Source organism: Phaseolus vulgaris, chromosome 7 (assembly GCF_051622355.1).
Source record: "Phaseolus vulgaris cultivar YP4 chromosome 7, ASM5162235v1, whole genome shotgun sequence".
NCBI lineage: Eukaryota > Viridiplantae > Streptophyta > Magnoliopsida > Fabales > Fabaceae > Phaseolus > Phaseolus vulgaris.
Window position 1 is genome coordinate 53,668,058 of NC_143504.1, and position 23,445 is coordinate 53,691,502.

At 39.2% G+C, this 23,445-nt stretch overlaps 4 protein-coding genes across 4 annotated transcripts; 2 read left to right on the plus strand and 2 right to left on the minus strand.

Moving 5' to 3' along the window:
* The first annotated feature begins 1,140 nt into the window (after positions 1–1,140).
* Positions 1,141–2,818, plus strand: LOC137830240 (uncharacterized). Its single transcript, XM_068637438.2, has 2 exons — positions 1,141–2,126; positions 2,275–2,818. The coding sequence occupies exons 1-2, from the start codon at positions 1,199–1,201 to the stop codon at positions 2,610–2,612; spliced, it is 1,266 nt and encodes a 421-aa protein (XP_068493539.1). The 5' UTR covers positions 1,141–1,198; the 3' UTR covers positions 2,613–2,818.
* A 2,051-nt stretch (positions 2,819–4,869) lies between these two features.
* Positions 4,870–5,756, plus strand: LOC137828463 (protein SEED AND ROOT HAIR PROTECTIVE PROTEIN). Its single transcript, XM_068635054.2, has 2 exons — positions 4,870–5,098; positions 5,208–5,756. Exons 1-2 carry the CDS (start codon positions 4,894–4,896, stop codon positions 5,543–5,545), a joined length of 543 nt encoding a protein of 180 aa, XP_068491155.1. The 5' UTR covers positions 4,870–4,893; the 3' UTR covers positions 5,546–5,756.
* A 464-nt stretch (positions 5,757–6,220) lies between these two features.
* Positions 6,221–8,380, minus strand: PGA4 (polygalacturonase 4). The gene is made up of 4 exons (XM_068635001.1): positions 8,052–8,380; positions 7,516–7,836; positions 6,893–7,402; positions 6,221–6,830 (listed from the first exon to the last, which is right to left on the minus strand). Exons 1-4 carry the CDS (start codon positions 8,232–8,234, stop codon positions 6,600–6,602), a joined length of 1,245 nt encoding a protein of 414 aa, XP_068491102.1. The 5' UTR covers positions 8,235–8,380; the 3' UTR covers positions 6,221–6,599.
* Positions 8,381–11,934: 3,554 nt separating this feature from the next.
* LOC137830241 (endoglucanase 17) lies at positions 11,935–14,742 on the minus strand. Its single transcript, XM_068637439.1, has 8 exons — positions 14,275–14,742; positions 13,968–14,174; positions 13,565–13,765; positions 13,380–13,472; positions 13,123–13,284; positions 12,925–13,036; positions 12,682–12,845; positions 11,935–12,501 (listed from the first exon to the last, which is right to left on the minus strand). Exons 1-8 carry the CDS (start codon positions 14,524–14,526, stop codon positions 12,169–12,171), a joined length of 1,524 nt encoding a protein of 507 aa, XP_068493540.1. The 5' UTR covers positions 14,527–14,742; the 3' UTR covers positions 11,935–12,168.
* Positions 14,743–23,445: the final 8,703 nt, after the last annotated feature.

Consider the following 23,445-nt stretch of genomic DNA (forward strand, 5'->3'; position numbering starts at 1 on the left):
TCAAGGAATAAAATATGACTTGCTTAAAATGTGTAAAATTGTATTGTAAATTTTCTCACCCTACTATATACTTTCATGAATCACAAATTATGATTTTGGATAAAAAAATTTATGAAAATGGAAGTCATATCTCACCTATACTCTTGCAATAATTTTAAGGAATAAAATATGACTTGCTTAAAATGTGTAAAATTGTATTATAAATTTTCTTACCTCACTGTATACTTTCATAAAACTAGTATAATTTCTTTTCACAAATTTCGATTTTGGATAATTTTTTTATGAAAATGGGTTAGTCGTACATCATGTGGAAGATTTTAAAGTGAAAATCATATCTCACTTGTACGACTTTCTCAATATTATTAAACAAAAGTTGTATGACATCCTGACAATTTTGATTAAATCTAAAATTAACTTTAAGTGAAGTCATATATAATCTCTAAGACTTCAATATGTGAAAAAATATAACTGAAATCGTATCACCCATGTTCAATTGTATTATTTTACATTGAATTCTTACAGGTTATATACGACTTCCATTATAAAATTGTCTATATGGTGTATAACTTACTATTTTTGTAAATTTTTTTATTTAAAATTGTAATTTAAAAAAAAATAAACTACTTTTGTGAAAAACCAACTATATATATACACTGTAAGAAGTCAATATTATCGTGCAAATAAGAAGTCGATCATTCCTAGTGTATGAAAAGATGCTTACCTGAGAAATTTTGCAAATCCAGTGTGGTGTGCATATCGGAATCGTGCTATCTTGTAATTTGATAGAAAATTGAATACTCTATATATTATATAATATTCTACGTGTTGTCCATTAAATTGATGATCTGGTGATATATGGTTTGATATTTAAACTTTGTCATGAAAAGAAAACACTGCAAAATGAAATTTGATGCTTATAGTATCTCATATCTCTAGACGTGAAAATCACGTTCTAAGCCAACACGACATGCTATTATTGACAATGAATTTTGCAGTTTCTAAGTCCTTAACGTGCAACCAACTTCTTGCTGAATCCAATTATTCATGTATTATTACAATTTACAACTCCATAACGCATTATGCTTGAGCTCATTAGACAATCATCGCGATCTATAAATACCCAAGGCACTTTGTGAATTAGTATCTCATCTACTTTGAAGCATTTCTCTAAAGCCTTTCACAAAACCACTACAAAGAAATGGCTTTCCTTCGATCCACCTTTGCCACCTCATTGCTTCTTTTAGCATTGTTTGTCATTGCCTCCGCATCTGACTATTATGGATATGATCCAGCACCAAAGGTCGAGAAGGTTGAGAAGCCCGAAGCCAAAAAAGATTACTACAACGATGGATATGGTCCAGCACCAAAGGTCGAGAAGGTCGAAGGCAAAGCAGATTACAAACCACAGCTTACAACACCAGATTATGTTGAAAAGACCAAACCCAAAACAGATTACTACGACAATGGGTATGGTCCAGTACCAAAGGTCGAGAAGGTCGAAGGTAAAGCAGATTACAAACAGCAGCTTACAACACCAGATTATGTTAAAGAGACCAAACCCAAAACAGATTACTACGACAATGGATATGGTCCAGCACCAAAGGTCCAGAAGGTCGAAGCCAAAGTAGATTACAAACCACACCTTACAAAACCAAACTATGGTGAAGAGTCCAAACCCAAAACAGATTATTACGACAACGGATATGATTCAACACAAAAGGTCGAGAAGCTCCAAGCCGAAACAGATTACAAACCCCACCCTACAAAACCAGATTATGATGAAGTGTCCGAACCCAAAACAGATAAGTATGACAATGGATATGGTTCAGCACCAAAGGTTGAGAGCCCTAAACCCAAAACAGATAACTATGACAATGGATATGGTTCAGCACCAAAGGTTGAGAGCCCTAAACCCAAAACAGATAACTATGACAATGGATATGGTCCAGCACCAAAAGTTGAGAGCCCTAAACCCAAAACAGACTACCAAGTTGAGAAACCCTACTCCAGCAAACCACATTATTATGAAGTGCCCAAACCAAAAGAACAGCATCTGCTTCCCACAACCATTGGTGTCCAAGGAGTTGTTTTATGTAAAACAGGCTCCAGCTATTCTCCAATTCAAGGTAATGTATTTTGTTCATTGTTGTAATAATCACATTTTCAATGGCCTATATGTTGTCAATAAATGTTTTCAAACTAATTAATTTGTTTAGTTGGACTTTGGTTATGTATATGCATGTTTGTTATTAATTGTATTTGCTATGTGTGTAGGCGCCGTGATAAGAACTACTTGTGGATGTGAGGATGAACTTGGGTACGAGACAGGTTCTATATCAGTATTGAGCCATGCGACAGATAGTAAAGGTTATTTCTATTCTACTCTGTCACTTAAGGATCTTGAATCCAAATTGAAGGTTACTGAATGCAAGGCATACTTGGAAAGTTCTCCATTAGAGACATGCAAAGTTCCTTCCGATGTGAACTACGGGATCAGTGGTTCTCGCCTTTCTTCTTATCGCACTCTTGAAAATATGGTCAATTTGTACACTGTGGGACCTTTCTTCTACACCTCCCAACCTGCTACACCACTCCCTAACAACGGTTATTGAAGCACCTTCTACGAGATCCATTGAAAGGGCTGCGAAATGGAAATTATGATTTTTTTGTTGTTCTTTTATCAATTTGTATTTGTTGTGTTTTTTGTCTGATGTTCTGCCATGTTTTTATTTCATTTGTAATTTATTGGTAGGAGGAATTGATGAAGCCTCCTTGCCTTCAAGAAATTTATGCTACAAGTTTTAATTCGTTGTTCTTATATTGATACCTAAACCAAAACAAGGTTTATATTCATCCTTTGGTCCTTATATGACTCTACCCTCTCTCGGGTAAACTGAGTAATCGTTTCTACTCACTGTTTTCCGCGCCCTTCTTTTATGATTCAAGCACGTGCATGATTGGTTATACTTGTCGCATACCATGACTCGCTTCCGATTCAACCTTCTATCTTAATCTTGTTGTTTTTAAAGCTTTTACTGAATTTTCTTTCTAGAGCAGTTGAGAACTTTCCTATTTTTCATCTCCATTTCGCACCCTTCTCTTGATCTTGATCAATCTCCAAAAGGAATATATAATAACATGTATTAAATGAACGACATAATTGGTTTGGTGGATCTATCCTTGTAAATTTTCGTTCCAAGATGAAAAGAAATCTGTAATATTATTTTTCAAAGTTTTTTTTAATCGAAGTTACCTTGAAACTTTTGATCATGTGCCTGAAAGTTTTAAAAGTGTGTCATGTTAGTAATTTTGTATGAGTAAAATAGTTTTTTTATAGTAATTAAATTTTTCTTTTCAATTAAATAACTTATTTCCACTTTTATTTTCCTAACTCTGACAACTAAACTTCTGTTTTTTTTTTCTGCTAGCTTTTTACGCTCTTCCTATTTCCTCATTTCTCAGAGAGGTCTAATAAATCTTAGGGGGATAGTCACATGCTGCAAACAATTTTTTTTTGTCTCCGTTAGCTATTCATTATAACATGTTGTCACTCTTTTATTTAAATAATGACTTCAGTTATTGTAATGTATTAAATTATACTCTTCGTTTTTTACTTTCATCGTTAAACTTAAACTAAACTAAGCAAACTAAAAATTTGTAAAGTTAATTTACCTTAATTCACCTGTGAATTTAATTTTTTATTTCTTTTTGTTTAAATAAATTTCGTTAGCCTTATTGAAATTAATAATCGTATGTACATTTTTTTATTTATGCCCAAAAATTACTTTACATAGGTTCGAAACAATTAAAGTTAGTATAATTAAAAAAACGTAACAGTATTTTTTTTTTCTCGGCCAACGGAACAGTATATAGTTTTTCGTTTTGAAAATAAAAATTAGAATTAATGTTATAGTTTTAGAAAAGACAAAAAAATATTTTTTTTTATCAGCAATCAATAATATATAAGGGGTGATTCAACCCTTATACAAAAATACAAAAAAAGGTATGAGCAATGTAATTGTATAACACCTTTGAAACATCTAAAAAACAAAGCAGCTCCTGACATAATCTGACAAAACCTGACAGAAACTACATCACACTAAAGCGAATACAAACAAATCAAAGGAGCAAAACACCAATCAGAAAACAAAAGACTAGCTGAAAAAAACTTAGACTGAGTTAAGCTCAAATCATCAACTTCCTCATTAAAAACTATCTTATTTCTATGACACCAAATTTCATTGACCATTGCTATTCATATATTACCCAAACCAAGATTTACCGACTCCGGAACATTAGAGAACCTGAACTGTTAAAAAGTATGAAAAGGAACAACCGTCGTAATAATTAACCATGCATAACTAAAGTTCCACGTCAACCAAGATAACCTACATAAATAAAAATATTCCTCCTCTTTTTTCTTGCAAAAATTGCACAAACCGTTTTTAACCGCAATCCCACACGTGAGTAAAATAACTTAGTTTGCTTTAAATGAAAAATAGAAAAAAAAATTAGAGACATTCTTAAAGAATTGTTATTCAGATGCATGCAGAGTACCTTCATATCTTATTGAATTGTTAATATATTAAGTTGTCCATGGAGTAATAATGTAATCCAATCATCATTTGTTCATGCAATTGAGGTATTGAACGTGCATCCAAGTAACATCCTACTTGCTATAGTGATCGAGACAGAAAGTTGAAAAATTCTTGCGTATGGTATATATTCTGTATAAAAATATTATATCACATTGCAGCACATGGGAAAACGAGATACGTCATGGACATGGTGATAGGAAAATAAGAAAAAAACTGAAGTTGTGTGCTATATAATAAGGTGATCTGTTCCTCCTATTCATTTTGTAAACTCAGTTTGTTTTCAACAACGAAAGACATGAAAATGGCCTGCATCCATCGTACCTTCTTTCTGGCTTTTATGTTTGTCGCAACCCTGTTGGTCCCTAGCAGCGGCGGTGACTTTGGTCCCAAGCAGCATGATGTCACCCAGAAATTCGAAGAGGAAAAACTTTTATCAACCAATATAGCCATTCAAGGCATTGTTTATTGCAAATCTGCCTCTAAACTCATCCCAGTTGAAGGTAATTAATTTGAAAACTGTGTAATACATGCTAGTATACGTATACTGAACATAGCATGCAGTAACTAAGTAACTAACTAACAAACAATATTTCATGTATATATTCACAGGGGCCTTGACAAGGATAACATGCGAGGCTGTTGATGAAGATGGATTTGAAACGACACCGTTTTCTTTCTTAAGTGAGGAAACTGACTCGAAGGGCTATTTCCTTGCGACTTTGTGTCCACGGGAGGTCGCAGAAAATCATGTACTCAAGGAGTGTAGGGCTTGCCTTGATGCCTCTCCTTTGAACAATTGCAGTTATGCCACAGACGTTAACCAAGGGATTAGTGGTGCTTTGCTTCACTCTCCTCGCTTCCTCCATAACAAGAACATGAAATTATACACTGTTGGCCCTTTTCTTTTCACCTCATCACCACCATCAACCGTCTCTGATGGATATTAGATCACTGGAATCTCCACCCACAATCTTTTATGTGCTTCATCATTGTTTAATCATTTTGTTCTTTTTTTACATAAACGTTAGTAATTATTATAACTCCTTAGATGTAAGAATGTCACAATTCAAAATGTAAGAGTTTATGTATGTTTAGATGGAAGTGGTACCATGTAAACTAAACGTAAAAAAAAACAAGAGTTCTCATGATGGTGCAAAACTGAAACTTTTTCTTCTCTTTTATTTAACGAAAACTTTAAACGTAAAACTTTTAATTCTTCTACACCCTTCTAACAACTAATAAAAAGTAATATTTTGACTTTTTTTTTATAAGTTGTGAATAACCAATTTTTTTAAAAAATAATCAAATTAGTTTATAAATTTTATTAATAATAAACTATTTTAAGTAATAATAATTTTTTAATTTTTAAAATAATATTTAATTTAATTAATATAGTAATTAATTATTTTTATTTTTAAAATTAGTTACTATTTAAGAATGCCTATTACTGTGTTCGGTTGGTGTTTAGTATAAAATATCATCATCCATTCATTAAAGGGCTAATTTTTCCTCCTAGGGAATTGTGTCTCGCATCCTATGCAGTTTTTAATTTTTAAAATTAGTCTTATTCTAAAATTAAAAATCTGGAATAAAAAAAATAAATTTGGAGTACATTTTTGTGTCTTGGAAATAAAAATTTGATATAGAATTGGAAAATTAAAATTTTATTGGAGAAAAACACTTAAAGAATACAAAATATATATTCTCCAAATAAATTGGAAAACAAAAACTGGAAACCCATTTGAAAAAAAGATTTCAAGATGAAGTGTTCCAGAAATCCAAATCTAAATACATGAAGGTATTCCAAGAAAAGGGATCCAAATCTAGAAAGGTATTGGAGGAAAGTATCCAAATCCAAAAACTTATTGAAGAAAATGGATTATGTGATGTATTTTCATCCATACCCCTCTGATTAGGCATTTTTGTGAAAGATCGGTGAAGGTCAGAATTGATAGGTGGAGTAAGTAATTGACTACTTAAAAGTATAAAAGGGTGGAAAATCTAACAAGGTGGTGGATTCAATATCCCTCCAAAAATAGCTTTTGCATTTAAACAAGAGGATAGGAAAGTTGTACTGAGTGGACCAGCATAAGCCAAATCTACGTCGGCAACCTCCACACCCTGGCAGGGGTTACGAATGCTGCATTGCAGAGACACTGCAATGTTCGACACTGTAGTTCCTTTTATATTCCGGAAATGAACATCGCTGATCTTCCATACCGAAGTTGATGGCTGCACATTTACACTGTTAGATTATATAACAACAAGGCTATAGGTTGCATTAAGTTACTTACCTCTCCGGGCAATCCGGAGCCATAACTCTGATCAATGATAACGGGATTCTGGACATCCTTCATGATGATGCCTTCATAGGTAATGTTCTTAATCTCCATTGGCACTGTCCCGGTCCAGGTTTTGATTCTGGCACCGTTGGTGGTGTTCACGAACGTGCAATTCGTAACGGTAACGCCGTTCACACTTCCCTCCTCTGGCCTCTTACCAAGGCTTCCCACACTGATGCCATGACCAGGCCCGCAGGTGATGTCATGGATAGTCAGGTTAGTGGTACTGTGTCCGATGGAAATACAGTCATCACCGGTTCCGATGACGCTGCTGGAGACCCTAATCATATCGCTGGAGCTTATGTGCATGCCGTCTGTGTTGGGACTGTTTTCCGGTGCTGTTATGTTGAGGTGAGACAGTGAAACGTTGCTGCACCCGTGAATGTGAAAGTGGAACTGCATGCTGTTCAACGAAGTGATGCCCGTAACCATGGAGTTGTTCACCTTGTAGAATTTCAGAGACTGCATTGCATGCGTTTATAAACTTGTCAAACATATATATTCCTCGATATTTGCGTTTCAAAAAGGAAAAAAACTATATTCAGAATTGTAAATTTGACTAAGAATATGCTTACAGCCGGGAGGGGAGCACAGTTGTTTTTGTTCTTCTTGCAGTCGTTTAATGGCCACATAGCAGCTCCTTGGCCATCAAAAACTCCTGTCCCAGTCAACACAAGGCCATCAATGTCTTGAAACGTGAACCATTCTGGACTCACATACTGAGATGGATTTGTGTTGGCTACAACAGTTCCTATAACTTCAACGGTTATAGGCTTTGGGCTGTTACATGGCCCCGCGAACATAGTTTGGGCAATACGATAAGTTCCCTCTGGGATCAAAACCTTTGCCTCGGTAGTACTGTTCTTGCATGCTGCTCCCCATGCAGCCCTAAAAGCCTGCATATTATCATTCCTTAAACATATCTTCCCTAACTTTATATTATGATCACGTACCACATGTTCATATATTTTACTTCTCTCTAAAGCAACAAATTGTGCTTTAACAACTATAATTTCCTCCATTATTTCAATCAATCCATACATAGTTATTCACATATAGTTCGGAAGGAATTCGTTGAATCTAGGAAGGAAATCAAATAGATTAAACTCACATGAATATTGTCCGTCTTGCCGTCTGCCACAGCACCGAATTTTGTCACGTCAAAAATTTGTGGACCATTATTTAGAATTGGAAGGAGGAGGCTACGGCGAGTCTCAAGGGCACGCGATGCACCTATGCAGCTGCAAGAGAGCAAAGCAATGCCTAAGAAAAAAATGGCTTTCGCCGTAGCCATGGTGATTAATCACCGGCTTTAACCTCAACCACACAGAATGTTAAGGTTCTAAATTGCAGCTTGTGTGGTTTGATATTATGTTAAGGATGCTGTTATTGTCACGGAACTGCAATTTAGAACCTGTATTCTACGTTTTTGGAAGAGCTTCTTAACACGTGACTTGAAATATTTATATACAAGAGAATTTACCTCATCCTCAGCCAATATGAAATCTATCTTTGGGGACCATCCCTTGTTAATCGGAATGTGTAAGTTTTTAATTAATTTGATTTAGCTTTTCTTTAATTTAGTATCGCCTTTCTCCACCTTTAGCTACACTTATCAGTTTGGTTAAGGAAAACCTTAATAATTAGCATGCATACCTGGCATGGCCTCTTCTTCTGAATCTCTTTTTTGCAACGACATATTTAAAATGTATATAATATGTATAATGTTGGCAACAAAAATATAATCATATAATGTTCTGTAATCGATACAATATTACAAACACAGCTTTTCACCTTTTGATTCAAGTGTAATTGTGCTGAATCTTTTCCAAAAGGCAGGGAACTGGCTTAGATTTGGTGATATATATATATATATATATATATATATATATATATATATATAATATTTTGTTTATTCCCTGGCAGATTATGATAGATGCAATATAACGATGGTACATTTAACTATGGATGAGCAAGACTTTTATAGTTCTGCTTATGAGATGTTAAAAATGATTTAGTTTTGAATGAGACCTTGAAAACTTGACTTCAGTGACAATTTTTTTTCCAACTTTGATGAGTAAATTTAACTTTTCTCTACCTTCATAACACACTGATTTTGTAACTCATGTGTGTTGGATTTTCTTCTCACATTTTTATTTTAAAAATTATTTTATAAGATAAGTAAACATTATTTACTTATAAACTTTTTATTAAAATTTTTAAAAATTATTTCAAAATATATGTTTTAACACCAAAAAATTAAAGACGAGTTAACGGAACTCAAACTATAAAATTTGAACTAGTCTAAAAATTTCATACTTTTAATATTAGTAAAAAAGAAGCAGTTGGATTAAAAAGAAGTTTAGCTTCATTCAAAAATCATAATTGAATTTGAGTGAATAATTTATTGAAATGTATTTTTTATCAACAATAAATAATAAAATAAAATTGAAGTATTATGATTACTTCAACCCATAAAAAAAATCTCACAATGCTCATATCACAACCCACAAAAATGGAAATACTCGTTATCAATAAGAGATAAAGAAATGACATCTAGTATGCATGTAATCATTTTTCCACCAAAACCATTCTCCCCTGCATACAAATTCAGCAGAGATTTTCGTTTTCTGCAACAATAAAAAAAAAACAGAGGCCAGCTACCTATTCCAAAATCAATGACTAATCCTCCCATATATACTTTATATTTTCATTTTCTGCAACCATAAAAAAAAAAACAGAAGCCAACTAAATCAATGCTTAATCCTCCCATATGTAATTCACATGATCAGCAAAAGGTGTAGAGAAAAAAATAGTTCAATTAATACATTTTAAACATGCAATCAAATTTAAGCACCAATCAAAATAAAAAAAACTTTGTATTAAGAAATTTGTGATTCACCTATATCTAAGCTTTAACTTGTGTCATAGTACAAATTTCAGCCCGGTCTACCACTTTACCATTAAAAATCACATTCTTTATATGGTTCCAAAATTCTCCAAATGATTGCTACACAGATACATCTCCACATGTTATTTCAATTATAGTTCGGTCTTATAATATCATTATAAACAAAGTGTTGTTCGACCTGTTACTATGAACAAATTTCATTCATGCCCACAAATCACACATATAAAAAGATGTCACAAATTGTACTTGTGCCAGAATTGTTAGACCAGATTTTCCACAAATTTGACAATACTAGTTTGGATATGACTAAGTGGAAGAAAAGGTAGAATTCCAAATAGGTTGATTAGACGGTCCAAAACCAGGAAAGTGATTAGATAGTTTATATGTGATAAATGGTTTAGGGTCTATACGAGTTAGATGATCGAAAAGCATGGCGTTCTCCACGATTGATAAAATGATTGGGGTGAGGTCTATCGATGAGGAGAGTGATAGGATTCTAAGGAGCAAACATCGTGTTTGCTTGATTAATTGGTTTATCCGAGAGTATATACTTTTCAAACCTTTCTTTTTGCATGAGTAGTGAAACTTCTATTTCATCAATAATGTAAGTCGTGAAGTAATATAAGTGAAAAAATTATCATACTCATCAAGTAAGTCATCAAGAATGGAATCTATTTGATCATTAGGAGATATAGGTGCACCAACAACGATAAACAAGTCAACAATTTTCTTGATATCAAGAAGATAAATAAGAAGAAATTTATCTTTCTTGGATGTGTTGAGTTGAAGCTTGAGTTTCTTGACCTTGGCACGAGTATGTGAAGTGAAATGCGTCGTTAGACAATCGAATATCCGAGCAACAAAATCAAGGCCAACCATCTCTGTCAAGATAGGTGTAGTCATGGAAGCAACAACCACACAACAATCAATTAGTTTTGTTGTTTGTTACGAAGAAATTCAATGTTGAGAAGATTACGTTCACTATCATCAGAGGTGAAAAAATGGGATGAAATATTTGTACCATCAAGAAACTTGAAGAGTTGTCTAAGAATTGTCAGAATAACATGTTTCTTTGTAAGATAACTTTCATCATCTAGTTTGAGGCTTATGGATGTTGTGAAATGATAAGGAACAAAAGGATTTGTGGACAGAGAAATCTGATACTAAGAAATAAGAGAAGAAGACATTGTCGCAAGAGAAAAATAATTTCAGCTCATGATACCAAATTAGAAAATAATAAGAAAGAAAATAAAAAAGGGAAACATATTTCATTTACACTATTGAAAACAAAAAAAAAAAGTCCACCAATATAAATAAAAAATTGAAAACACACATAAATCACCATACACAAAACAATTGTGTAATATTAAACTGTATCTTATTTTTCACAATTTTTAATCATTAACTTCTAATAAATGGCCATAAGTACGATTTACCTTATAAAATACATTTTTCTAATTTTAGAGAAGTCAAATTAAAAAAAGGACTAGTTATATATGGTATCATTTCTGGGTTTTTTGTGTTTCAATAATAAAACACATTCAATACATGTATAGTGAATAGCAAAAGTTTACTGAGAAAAGAAAGCACAAATAACTAGTGATTGACCCAGTTGTTAGCTTTCTGTAAGTTTTGTATTTTTATGTTTAGTTTAGAGGTAGGTAGACTTGTTAGGATGTTTGTTTGGTCTGGCATTTAACTTCCGCGTAAAATCGCTTATAAAACGCGTTACCAAACACACGTTTAAATCTAGTAAATTTCTCTATACACAGAAGAACAACTCTTCCCTCTAGCTTCACGTTGGACATGTGAAGACGGAACTTGGAGAAATGTCTTTGGAAGCAAGCGTTCTGTTCCACTTTTGGGGAAGTTCCCTCCTTGTCAAGAAAAAGCTGTAGTCCCACTTCTGATTTCGCTGACACTTGTCATAGACCCTTTACTTAAACCACAACTACCTCTTTCTCCATCACCCTCACCCTCACTTTCAACGGTCAAAATACTCCTTTTCCATCTCCACACTATGCTCCTTTTATTTCTTAAATTTATGCTTAGTAAATTAGTATTATCTAGAGTGGAAGTGAAATAGGAAAAACAAAACATTCGTAACTTGGTTTCAATTTCTTGAGAAGTTGAACACACTATCACTGGAAATAACATACATACACGTACATAAGCGTGGCAGCAATAAGGTTATTGTGAACAAGTTTACAAGCCTTAGTTGTACTGGTACTGGTACTGGTGTTTCGAATGAGTGTGTGCTTCTAAGAAATAAAATAGTGGTGAAATAAAACATGGGATACCCCAAATTAGTTGGAGCCTAGAGTTGACCAAATGAGTGAGCAAGATATGCCAGTGCTCCTACAAGGGGTGAGTTAATGTATGTTGCTGGCTCTGATTGCTCATAATCCGACCGTTCATCAGGGAACCTATCATGTTGGTCCGGTCCACCAACAATAGCCCCCACTAGAATGTTTGGGTTCGGGGATTGTGAATTCATCACACTGAAACCTGCAGAACATTGGATCTTTCCAGGGTGTACAGCAATGGACGGTAGAGATGAGCCCCTGTGGTGTATCCTTCTTGGGTACCTTGGACCATACCCCACCATGTATGACATCTTTAAGGGGTTGTCTCCAAGCAAGTAATCCACCTGAAAATAGAATGATTAAAATAATCAACTTTAATTAACATCACAGTGATAGTAAAAACTAAAAATTTTTTAAGACACATGTTATGGTATTGGCTAAAATGTATGGAAATGCACATTTCAATTTGGTATTGCATGATAAGTAGATGCTGCAAGTCAGTTTTTCTTTTCTTTTCTCCCAACCTGTTTCTTTGCTATTGTCCGGAGCCTCTTCGGGGTTACTGCGATTCCACCACAGTTAACAACCGTATGGGCTGAGGTCAAGTATTTGGCATATGTTAACAGTAGGAAGGAGGTGGAAGTGACATACTGCATATTGCTATCACTCATCTTGAAAAGAAGCCCACCTGGTATTAACAAGTAACCGTTACAATCTGGACCACAGAGACACAGTTTCCACTGGGAGCGAGTAAAAATGAACTTCACCTGGGGTATATTGTGTAGAAGAGAAAGAGGTTCCAGGAATTAGAGAACAAACGAAATTGTCCGCATGGCCCTTGTAGTCATGGAGGGATTGTACCCTATGAACCAGGAATTCCTAAAACCAGGAAAACAAAACGTAAATTTAAAAACATTATGTTTCTAGTTTTGTTTAGTGAAGAATACATGTGATGGGATATGGACCTTGGAAAGAAGTATTCTTGCTCCGGCATGCTTGTTATCCCACCCAAAGGTGTTGTCAAACTCTGCAGCCCCAAGGATCTGGCCATTAACTTTAATGTAGTTTAGGTACATTGGATTCTTGGTAGCCTTGTGTAGCCAGGCAGCACCCCACAACAGCTCATCCTACCATTTTTTCACCAAAAGAATTTGAGTAATGAGGATGTCTCCTCTTACTAAACTGAACATTACTTAAGCATATGGAACATTTGAAAGCTTACCTGATAACCAGAGTACGAGCAATAGAAGGGGCACACAAAGGGTTTCAAAGCATTGCTGTAGGATCCCCTGTACTTATCAGCAAACTGGAATACCTACTCCCACAAACAAAATACAGCTTTAAGATTTAGTGGAGAATTTTTTTCTCTACTGAAAATGACTTCTGAAAATTGAATCAAAGGCTTACCCTGATGGCCCTTCTCACTAAAGTTTTTGAGTATGTGGGGTCAGTTCTTCTAAAAACCAGAGAAGCAGCTGCAAGAGCTGCAGCAGTTTCCGCGGCAACTTCTGAACCAGGTGTGTTTGCATCTATTTTAAACACACTTCTTGGAGTGTCCATGTCCTCTGGTCTCTCCCAACAAGCATGGTCCTTCTTAGCATCCCCCACCTGCAAAGCCAATCCAAACCAAGATCAGAATTGAAGTTTCCATTCTCTCCTAAAAGAAGACTTACTCCATTTTTGTAAGAAAATAAAAAGGTAAAATACATAAAAGTTAAATGAATGAACTTTTAAAACGGCATGTGTGACTTCTCTTTATAGAAAGGGGTACATGTAAGTTGATTTTTACTAGCAAGAGTGTGTAACTGACCTGAACATAAATGGTGTTGGGATGTGCAGTAGCTTTGAGAAGATAATCGGTGGCCCAGCGAATGGCCACTCTAGCATTCTGCAACTCACCTTTCATAAGTCCTCCAAACTCAATAACGCTCCATGAGAGCATGGTGGTGGTGAAGGCCATGGGGAAGCCAAATTTGACATTGTCCCCAGCATCATAGTACCCTCCAACCAAATCAACCTACAATGCATATTAACAGTGAAATAAGCAACGAAATACACACAAAAAAATGGGAATGTGAGAGTTGGGATGAGTATGAAATGGTTAGATATACACATACGCGCATGGCTGCGCCATCAGAAAGGCCAGAGTCCCTCCTCCAAGACATTCTCTGGTTAGGAGGGAGCTTCCCTGACCTCTGGCCTTCAAAGAAGAGAATGGATTTGGTGAGAGCATCTCTGTAGTTATGGGTGGCAAAGCGAGGGTGGCGATGGTGAATGGGGTGATTATAATGTAGTGGGAGGGCATTGACATGTAGCAGAAGAACAGAGAGAAGGGAAAGGAGAACGGTGAGGGAAAGGGAGAAAGTCATTTTGAAGAGGCAATGTGAAAGCACCCCACCCAACACAACACAACGACCAAACAGCCACCTGCAGTTCACAGTGAGAAGAGTGTGTGCTCTTTAGATGTTCAATCTCTGATTTTTATAAAGCAAAAGCTGCTGCGGCCTCTCTAACGTCCTGCTTCGTTACCATACAACAATTATTAGGTCCACATCCTACTCCTACTCCTACAACAACAGTCTTATGTTTTATGTTTTGCCTTTCATGCCTTTTGTTTTATTTTTCATTTTTTCAACAATAACTAATCAAAACTTTTACAAAACCTCATTTCCTACTTTTTATTTTTTCTATTTTCATAAAATTACTCCAGAAAAATGTGAAAGAATGGAAATACAAACCTACAACCAAAGTTAATTGCCTAACTTTGAAGCCTTATTTTACGCATTTTATTATTCAAGATATTTTTTTTAATCTATATATCACACAATTCATTTTTTTTGCAAAATACCTTTTTATGTAAAAATGAAGTGTTAGATTTATTGCTATATTTTAACATTGTCAACTTATTAAAAATACCTATATGTCTAAGTAGAGATTTTTTTTAAAAGAAAACCTTTTTTTAACTGTACAGATAAACTCTTTCAAATTTTATTTACATAACTTGTTTACCGAATATAGATCAGAATTTGGTTCTTAGAAAATCAAATTTTGAGATGTGAATAGTGATATTTCTAATACAGTGGTGAATATAGATTTCACAATACAAATTATCACTGTTTACCTGTCATAAATCATCTAATAAAGTCTAAAATGTTTATTTATGCAATTTTATAAAAATAAATTTATTTGGAAAAAATATCAATGAAGTGACGGTTCAGTATTCCTCTTTGGTGCAAAATTCTAGTAGCATATAATTGTTATTTTATACTTAAATTAGTTGCTTACACTTTTGTACAAGATTCAAACCTCTTCACCCTATATGTTTATTTAGTACAAATTTAATGGAAAAATTAAGATAAATATTATATTTAACTTTTTTTCTAAATAAAATAAAAATGAATGAATTTATTTATGTGGAATTCACACACACAAATATTCTGGATTTTGAACTATTGTAAAATATTTTTCTATTATTTAATTAGTTATCGAGATTTTTCTACTGTGATAGGAATTAGATATCAATTTATAAATTATTTATCAATAATATAAACTAATTTACAAATAAAAAAATTTCAATCTCTAAAACAATATCTAATTTAATCAATATAAAAATTAATTATTTTTTGTCTCTAAAATTAATTTTTATTTAATAATTTTCTAGTATTGTTATCTTGTTATTTAATAAATTTGTTTTCACAATTAAACAACTAAATACATTTATAGTACTATTTAATTAAATCTATTTTCATAATAAAAAAAGTTAAATACTATACAAAGTTATAATAAACATTCATTTATTATATTAAAAAATAGAACAAAGTTGATAACCAACAAAATATGCCATACAATAATTGCAAAAATAACTCTACTTACTTGGAAAATGGAAAATAATGGAGCATCTAGAAACATATCAAAGAGTTGAAGAACATTCTAAAGATCTAAAAGTACAAACCAAATAAACCACACTCCAGGCAAAGAAGAAAATGGTTGAGAGAATCATTTTTACTAATTAACCAAACTGAGATAGAGCTCAATTATAAGTAAAAGAATAATTAAAATAATTTTCAAAGAAAAGGCATTTGCTCTAAAAGAAAAACTCATTGGTATGAATAATATTTACTTCACCAACTATTAGAGGGTGTGATATGATCTTAAAAAAAGACGAGGAATGGAGTTAAGGAGAAAAATAAAAGTTATAGAAATGGAGGAAAAAATTGTTTGCATGCATGAAAAGTGATCCTGTCGGCAACTCGAACGTGGAGGAATCGCTCTGTAGCACACTCTGTTCCGTCTACGCGACTGCGTTTTCTACAGAATCACCTTCAGAACCTTCTCTTAGATCTCCCAACGTGACCTGCAAAACACACAGACGGCGCCTCTAGCGGCCGTTTGCACTCCGACGATCAAGTTAGTCCACAGAACCACCAAAGATTAGAAAGCTAGTAGTGTGTGTGAAAAACTCTTATTCTCTGTTTTTCTCTGTTTTTCTCTCCCTCCATCTCTCCCTGATTCCCTCTTTTATGTCTCTTTCTCTGTTTCTGGGCATAACAGAATTCTATTATGCTTTTCTGGCATGTGTCAGAACCCTGTTATGCTTTTCAGAGACAGTGTACCTGCAGAATCAGTAGTGAGAGCGTGAGAGTCTGTGCATGTCTGTGCGTCTCTGCGCTTGGCTGCGCCTGTCTGTACCCTTAGTGGTACGGAGTGCACTTTTGTCTGGACCGCACCCCTCTCAGAGGATGACACGTGGAGGCCTGCAACTCACATCTAACCACACACGTGTCACTTCCTGGAAGGGCCCTAGCGCTTCTCTTTGTGTGCCTAAGTTACGCCCTTGCGGAGTAACTTAGGATATTTCTCTCATCTGGGTAAACCGCATACTCTTAGGAGAACGTCAGGTGTGGCTGGTCTAGGCACACTCACCAAACGTCGCTCTCTGCGTATACAGCTTACCCTTCACGGTGCCACGCACGTAATGGGTTGAGGGAATCACCAATCACTGACTGGTTTACTAGTTCCCTCAGGCCACTCTCGTGCATGATTCCATGAGATGTGCTCATGCGAGATCCATGCGTAACGCTCTCGCTGGGAACCTCAGTCCCAGTTTAACTGCGTGTAACACGAGACCCCGATGACAATGCACCCGATGACTGATCAGTGTTTATTTGCTTCTCGCGTTCTGCCCCCAGGCGTTAGTCTGAGAACTGGTCTGTTGGTGGCCACTTGGCTACTGACCACCGATCACCGTTCTGGATGATCTGTCCTCCGACCTCTCTCCCGCCTGATCTGTCGGTGGTCCCTTGGTTACGGACCCCCCGATCACCGCTCTTGGCGATCGTCTCCCTGACCTCTTTGCCACCTGGTCCACGTGTCACCCTGCGAGCGGTCCACGTGGTCTTCTACTGCTGACGTCATCTACGACCGATGATCGATCGGATCACAAGCCCCCCAGTCTCGAGTCGAGAACTCGTTCTCAGCGAAGAGACTAAGTGGTTGTGCCCTCAGTCCACGTGGCAAGTGGGACCGCATCACGTGCCACCTCACGTGCGGCTTCTTTAACGTTTGAACTTCCTTCCTTAATCTCGCGACACGTGGCCCCATCGACGGCCAACGTGGTGTGTCGTTAGCACTTCTCTTATTCAAATTGGCGCGCTCCTTCACTGTTACTTCATCTTCTTCAATCGACTCTCAGACCCCCTGCAAACTCTTCCTCTGCGCACCTATCTTTCTTCTAATTTTCTGCTTCCAGAACTCTTGCGATCATCCAAAGGTATGGTTTTTCTTCTTCCTGGGTCTATTTAGATCATCTTTACCGATTGCATTTATCTTTCTGGTTATCATGCATTCATCTTCTCTATTTCCCTCTCTCGAACCCGCGCTAGGGTTCTTTTCACGTTCTCGCTTTGACTTCTGCTTCTTCTTCTTCCTCTCTTCACCTGGGCATCTCTTTCTCCTTTCCCCCCTCTGTTTTCACCGAAACATTCATCATTCCCTCTTCTTCCATTCATTCTGACTTTTCGTTTTTCTTCCATTTGCAGCTATCTCGCGATGGCTCGCTTGAAACAAACCGCACGTATTATTGCCCCTTCTTCTGGTGCACAGCCTTCCGCGAGTGCGCCAGCTCCACCACCGCCTGTGGCTACCTCCTACCACGATAATGTCAGGGTCTACGACTGGGCCCCCCTGGCATTGCTCGCTGAAACCTCCACTCTACTGCCCAAGGGTCACCTCACGTCCCTGCTAAGCCACAATCCCGACGAGCCTTCCTGCGCCATCGACAGGGAGAATGACTTCAATATCCAAATCCGCATTCCTCCTCGAGGGATGCCTATCTGCGCGGACGATAGGGCCACCAATGGGGTGCCCTTCGTCTTCATCTACTCCGCTATCTTCAAGAGGTTGAAGCTGCGCCTCCCTTTCACCTTCTTCGAAAAGGAGCTGATGATGGAGTTGAACGTCGCGCCTTGCCAACTTCATCCCAATGCCTGGGCCTTCATCCGGGCATTTCAGATCCTCTGCAATTATTTCGGGCACAACGCCTCCGTGGACGTGTTCCTCTACTTCTTCGAAGCGAAGAACCCTGGGGACAGGTCCTGGGTTAGCCTGAACGGGGTTGCTGGACGGGTGCTTCTGGGCCTATACCAGCAATCCTTCAAAGACTGGAAGGGCAGGTTCTACATGATATCTGCCACCCCTCAAAGTCCAAATCTACTCGAGGGGTACCCCCTCTACTGGGTTCCTGGGGTTGAATTCAAAAAATCCAGGGACCTCGAAGCTATGGCCCCCTACGAGCGCGAGCTATGTGGGCTGCTCCTGGGGGCCAAGTACAACTCTGCTCGACTCATCAAAGATGAGTTCGATGTGGTGGCCCTGAAGAAGTATATAGGTAGCTCTTCTTCCACCTCTTAGGATACCCGCACCTTCTCATGCATGCTTTTATATGTTTTGACTTACTTGCATAACTTGGCCATCTAACTCTTCCTTTTCTCATCTATGCAGACTCAATGTCGGGGAAAGATAGGAGGCTAGCTTTACTGGAGCTTGCCAAACGTCGGGGAGCCAAGGGGACTGGCTCCTCTTCTTCTACCACTGAGCCCATCGCAGCCCCCCCTCTCTTGGTCGCGCCAGCTGAAGGCCCCGAGCATGGGAGGAAAAGAAAGAGACTGGTGAAGGCTTCTACTTCACTTGCTGCTGCTGCTGCCTCAACTGAGGAGGAAAGTTCTGGCTCCCCTCTAGTACACCGCCAGAGGAGGATGCCAGTGGTCGAGGGGGCTTCATCTCTCTAGCCTGGAGAGATCGAGGTGGTGGAAGTAGAGGAAGGGTCTCCCCCTCCTCCCCGTGCTCAACCTGCCTCAGAGCCCACCTGCCTTCCTTCTCCATGCCAGCAGTTGCCTCCAACTTCTCAACTGCCATCTTCCCCCCCAGCAGGCCAATCACCTGGTCCATCCGCTCATCCTGCTGGGGGTGCTTCTGCCCAAACTGGGGGTGCACCACCACCACTGTTGCCAATCTCTACCGCCACTGCTGAATGTGGTGGGTCTAGCTCGCGCCCAAGCGCTTCTGGGGCCAGCCACGAGAACTTCAGCAAGGTCATCACCCTGGTTCGACAGCTCATAAGCAACCGGGAGCTCGTCGAATGGAATGGTGATGAGGTGGACATGCACCTGGCCAAGCAGGTAGTGCTCTCTCTGGAGTTTTCCACCCAGCATCGCAAGCAACTAGCCCTGGAGAAGAGGGTGAAAGAGCTTGAGCACGACAAGGAGTCACTGCGAAGTGACTTCGAAGCTGCTCAAGGATCTGTAGAGCTAATGCGGGGCATGGTGGAGAAAGCTAGGAGGGAGTACCTAGCGCAGGTCCAAGAGACCATCAAGACGGAGATCTTGATGGGGCAGACTGTGAGCTCTTTGGACTGCGCGATGGTGGAGCTACGGGCCGAGACCTCCTCCCTGCGCCAACTGAACACTCAGCTAGTGGGGGAACTCGAGTCCACCAAAGAAGTGGCTGCTGCTGGAGAGAAAAAGCTTGAGGAGGTGGCGGGCAAACTTTCTGAGGCCCAGGGCTAACTAGCAGAAGCTGCCTCCTCTCTTGCTGCCGTTACCACTGAGAGAGATGCTGCGGAGGCCTCAAAGCAAAAACTGGAGGCGGAGAAGGCTGATTTGATGAACGTGGGTGCTGATGCCCTTACTGATGGATTCGAGCTAGCACTCGAGCAAATCAAATGCGTTCTCCCAGAATTGGACCTCTCGCAGTTCAGCATCTATCACGAAGTGGTGGATGGAAAGCTCATCCCTCCTGCCCCTTAAACTTTTCTCTTTCTTGTAAATTTTCACTTCTGCACAATTTTTCTTAGTACTTCGAAATTGTATAAGACTTGGTTGTGAATATAAACTCTCAATTTGCATGAGCTTCTTCTCTTGTATTTTTCTCGAGCTTCACTTTTCTTTGTGCGCGCGACTAACTGTTAACTAGCTCAGGTTCAGCGCGATCTTAAGCTTTGTCTTTCCTTTCGCACACGACTAAGTGTTAACCAGCTTAGGCTTAGCGCGATTTGTCTTCCTTGTTCTTGGCCTCTACTTGATCACGACTAGCTACTCCCTTAGCCTTGTGTTTAACAGTTCTCGTGCGCTGCTTTGCACCACTAACCAATCACTGACGACTCATCAATGATCGTTCCTCGATCTTCACTTAGCTTCTTTGTGGCTCTAGCGCTAAGTGCATAGAGAACCTTGACATCGATCGCTCGAGGTGATGCCTTGTTTTGGGGAAATAAAAGTGTTTCTCGCTAACCCCTCTTACTTTCCCCAAGGTCATCACCCTTCGGGGCGTTGAGTCGTTCATTCCCTGCCTCACTCCTGGGGTGAGAAGGGTTTCGGACCAAGAGCTTTACTGGGCCAATATTGGTGCATGCCAAGTGGGTAAGGACATTTTGTCAAAACATTTCCTTTCCCTCCCTTGGTCTTACTAGCACCCCTGGCTTTTCAAACCCTTAACTGCTTGCGCTCACACTTGGGGTGAGGAAGACTTAGATCGGTGCCAGTACTTGCGCCTAGGGCAAGTAGGGCCTAACCAATCACCTGCGCTTGCACCTGGGGCAAGGAGGATTTTAATTTTAATACTTGAAGCACACTTGATATGCTTGGAAATTTTTTCTTTAATTGGGTGGCCTCGTTAAAAACCCTCCTTAGGGAAAAGAGTGCCCCCTTGTCTGTTCAACTGTTTCCACCACATACAAAGCATGTATCTTTTAGCGCGTGAACGCCATTACTGTACAACTTTAACTGAAATAAAATTTTAAATGGGTGGCGTTCCACGTTCTGGGGATTGTTCCTCCCTCCAAAGTCTCTAGGCGATAGGCTCCGTTCTCCAACGTCTCCACCACTCTGTACGGGCCTGTCCACTTTGGAGACAACTTGTTCTGCATGTCATTCTGATGCGCCTTTCTCATCACCAGATCACCTTCCTGGAAGCGCCTGGGCCTCACTTTAGAGTTGTGCCTCCGCTCTACTCTTCTCTTTACAGCTTCAGCACTGACTCTGGCTTCTTCTCGCACTTCGTCCAGCAGGTCTAGATTCACCTTTCGTTCTTCATTGGACTCTTCAGCAATGAAGTTCAAGAATCTGGGGGAGCTCTCCTGTATCTCCACGGGAATCATGGCGTCTGTCCCATAGACAAGGCTGAAGGGTGTCTCATGGGTGCTGGACTGTGGGGTGGTATGATAAGACCATACAATCCTGGGGACCTCCTCTGCCCAGCCTCCTTTGGCCTTGTCTAGTCTTCGCTTCAACCCCCTGAGCAGTACTCGATTTGCTGACTCCACCTGCCCATTGGTTTGTGGGTGTTCCACTGAAGCGAAAACCTGCTGTATTTTTAACTCCTCACGCATCTTCCTCAGCTGATGACTCGTGAACTGGGTGCCATTGTCGGAGACCAACCTCTTGGGTATTCCAAAGCGGCAGACGATGTTCTTCCAGACGAAGTGCTCGACTTTCTGTGCGGTGATGTGTGCGACTGGTTCTGCCTCCACCCACTTGGTGAAGTACTCGATGGCCACGATGAGAAACTTCATCTGCCTTATCGCCAGGGGAAAAGGTCCTAGGATGTCGATTCCCCATGTGTGGAATGGCCACGGGTTATGGATGGACCTCAACTCCTTAGGGGGTGACTTGTGCCAGTCTGCATGCAGTTGACACTATTTGCATCGCTGAGCAAACCTTATGCAATCTTCCTTCAGCTTTGGCCAGTAGTACCCCGCGCGGAGTACTCTACTTGCCAAAGCGCGACCACCTACGTGGCTTCCGCACACCCCCTCGTGCAGCTCAGACATGAGTCTGGTGCATTGCTCGCCGTGCACACAGATCTGCACAGGGTGAGAAAATCCAAATCTAAAGAGGTTTCCATCTATTACAGTAAACTTACTTGAACTCCTCTTTATCCTTTTTGCCTCTGCCACGTCGAGCGGGAGTACACCATCTTCTAAGTATAACTGGTATGGCGGTATCCAGGTGTCGGGTTCCTTCTCCGCATGGACCTCCATCGACTCATCGGTCTTCGACGGTTGCGATCTCACCCTCGGTGCTCTCAGCGTTTCTTGGGTCAACGACCGATGACCAATCGTTAGACGCTCCATTGATTTGCTCACATGGAATACCTGATTATCCGACACGAACGCTCGCGGTACCTTCAAGGTCTCCTGAATGACAATCCTCTACTTCCCCCCTTTGCCTGAGCTGGCCAGCTTGGCAAGCAGGTATGCTCTGGCATTTTGCTCTCTTGGCACGTGTACCAATTCGAATTCGGTGAAGGACGTCTTCAGGAGCAGTACATACTCCAGGTAGGCTGCCATCTGGGGATCCTTTGCTTGGAACTCCCCTGTAACCTGCCCGGTGACCAGCAAAGAGTCGCTTTTGGCCAGCAGATTTCTTGCTCCCATTTCTCTTGCTAACAACATTCCTGCGATCAGGGCTTTATACTCCGCCTGATTGTTGCTAGCTTTGAAGGCAAAGCGGAGGGACTGCTCGATCAGTACCCCGTTTGGGCCTTCCAGAATGACTCCAGCGCCACTCCCCTGCTGATTAGAGGAACCGTCCACCGATAATACCCATCGGAAATCTAATCCTTCTGCAGGTGTCGCGATCGACGACAACTCGACTACAAAGTCTGCGAACACCTGCCCCTTGATCGGTCCTCGGGGCTCGTACTGGATGTCAAACTCTGACAATTCCACCGCCCATTTGACCATCCTGCCTGGGACAAAGCTGTCAAGCGTCCGGTGAGTTGTTGCACCTCCT

Excerpts from the sequence above, each read along its gene's own strand:
- LOC137830240 (XM_068637438.2), top strand. The coding sequence starts at position 1,199 with ATGGCTTTCCTTCGATCCACCTTTGCCACCTCATTGCTTCTTTTAGCA. Across the intron at positions 2,127-2,274 it reads CAGCTATTCTCCAATTCAAG|GCGCCGTGATAAGAACTACT; the intron begins GTAATGTATTTT and ends CTATGTGTGTAG.
- LOC137828463 (XM_068635054.2), top strand. The coding sequence starts at position 4,894 with ATGAAAATGGCCTGCATCCATCGTACCTTCTTTCTGGCTTTTATGTTT. Across the intron at positions 5,099-5,207 it reads TAAACTCATCCCAGTTGAAG|GGGCCTTGACAAGGATAACA; the intron begins GTAATTAATTTG and ends ATATATTCACAG.
- PGA4 (XM_068635001.1), bottom strand. The coding sequence starts at position 8,234 with ATGGCTACGGCGAAAGCCATTTTTTTCTTAGGCATTGCTTTGCTCTCT. Across the intron at positions 7,837-8,051 it reads GCAAGACGGACAATATTCAT|GCTTTTAGGGCTGCATGGGG; the intron begins GTGAGTTTAATC and ends GATAATATGCAG. Across the intron at positions 6,831-6,892 it reads GCTCCGGATTGCCCGGAGAG|CCATCAACTTCGGTATGGAA; the intron begins GTAAGTAACTTA and ends GTAAATGTGCAG.
- LOC137830241 (XM_068637439.1), bottom strand. The coding sequence starts at position 14,526 with ATGACTTTCTCCCTTTCCCTCACCGTTCTCCTTTCCCTTCTCTCTGTT. Across the intron at positions 14,175-14,274 it reads CTGATGGCGCAGCCATGCGC|GTTGATTTGGTTGGAGGGTA; the intron begins GTATGTGTATAT and ends TATGCATTGTAG. Across the intron at positions 13,766-13,967 it reads CCAACACCATTTATGTTCAG|GTGGGGGATGCTAAGAAGGA; the intron begins GTCAGTTACACA and ends TTGGCTTTGCAG.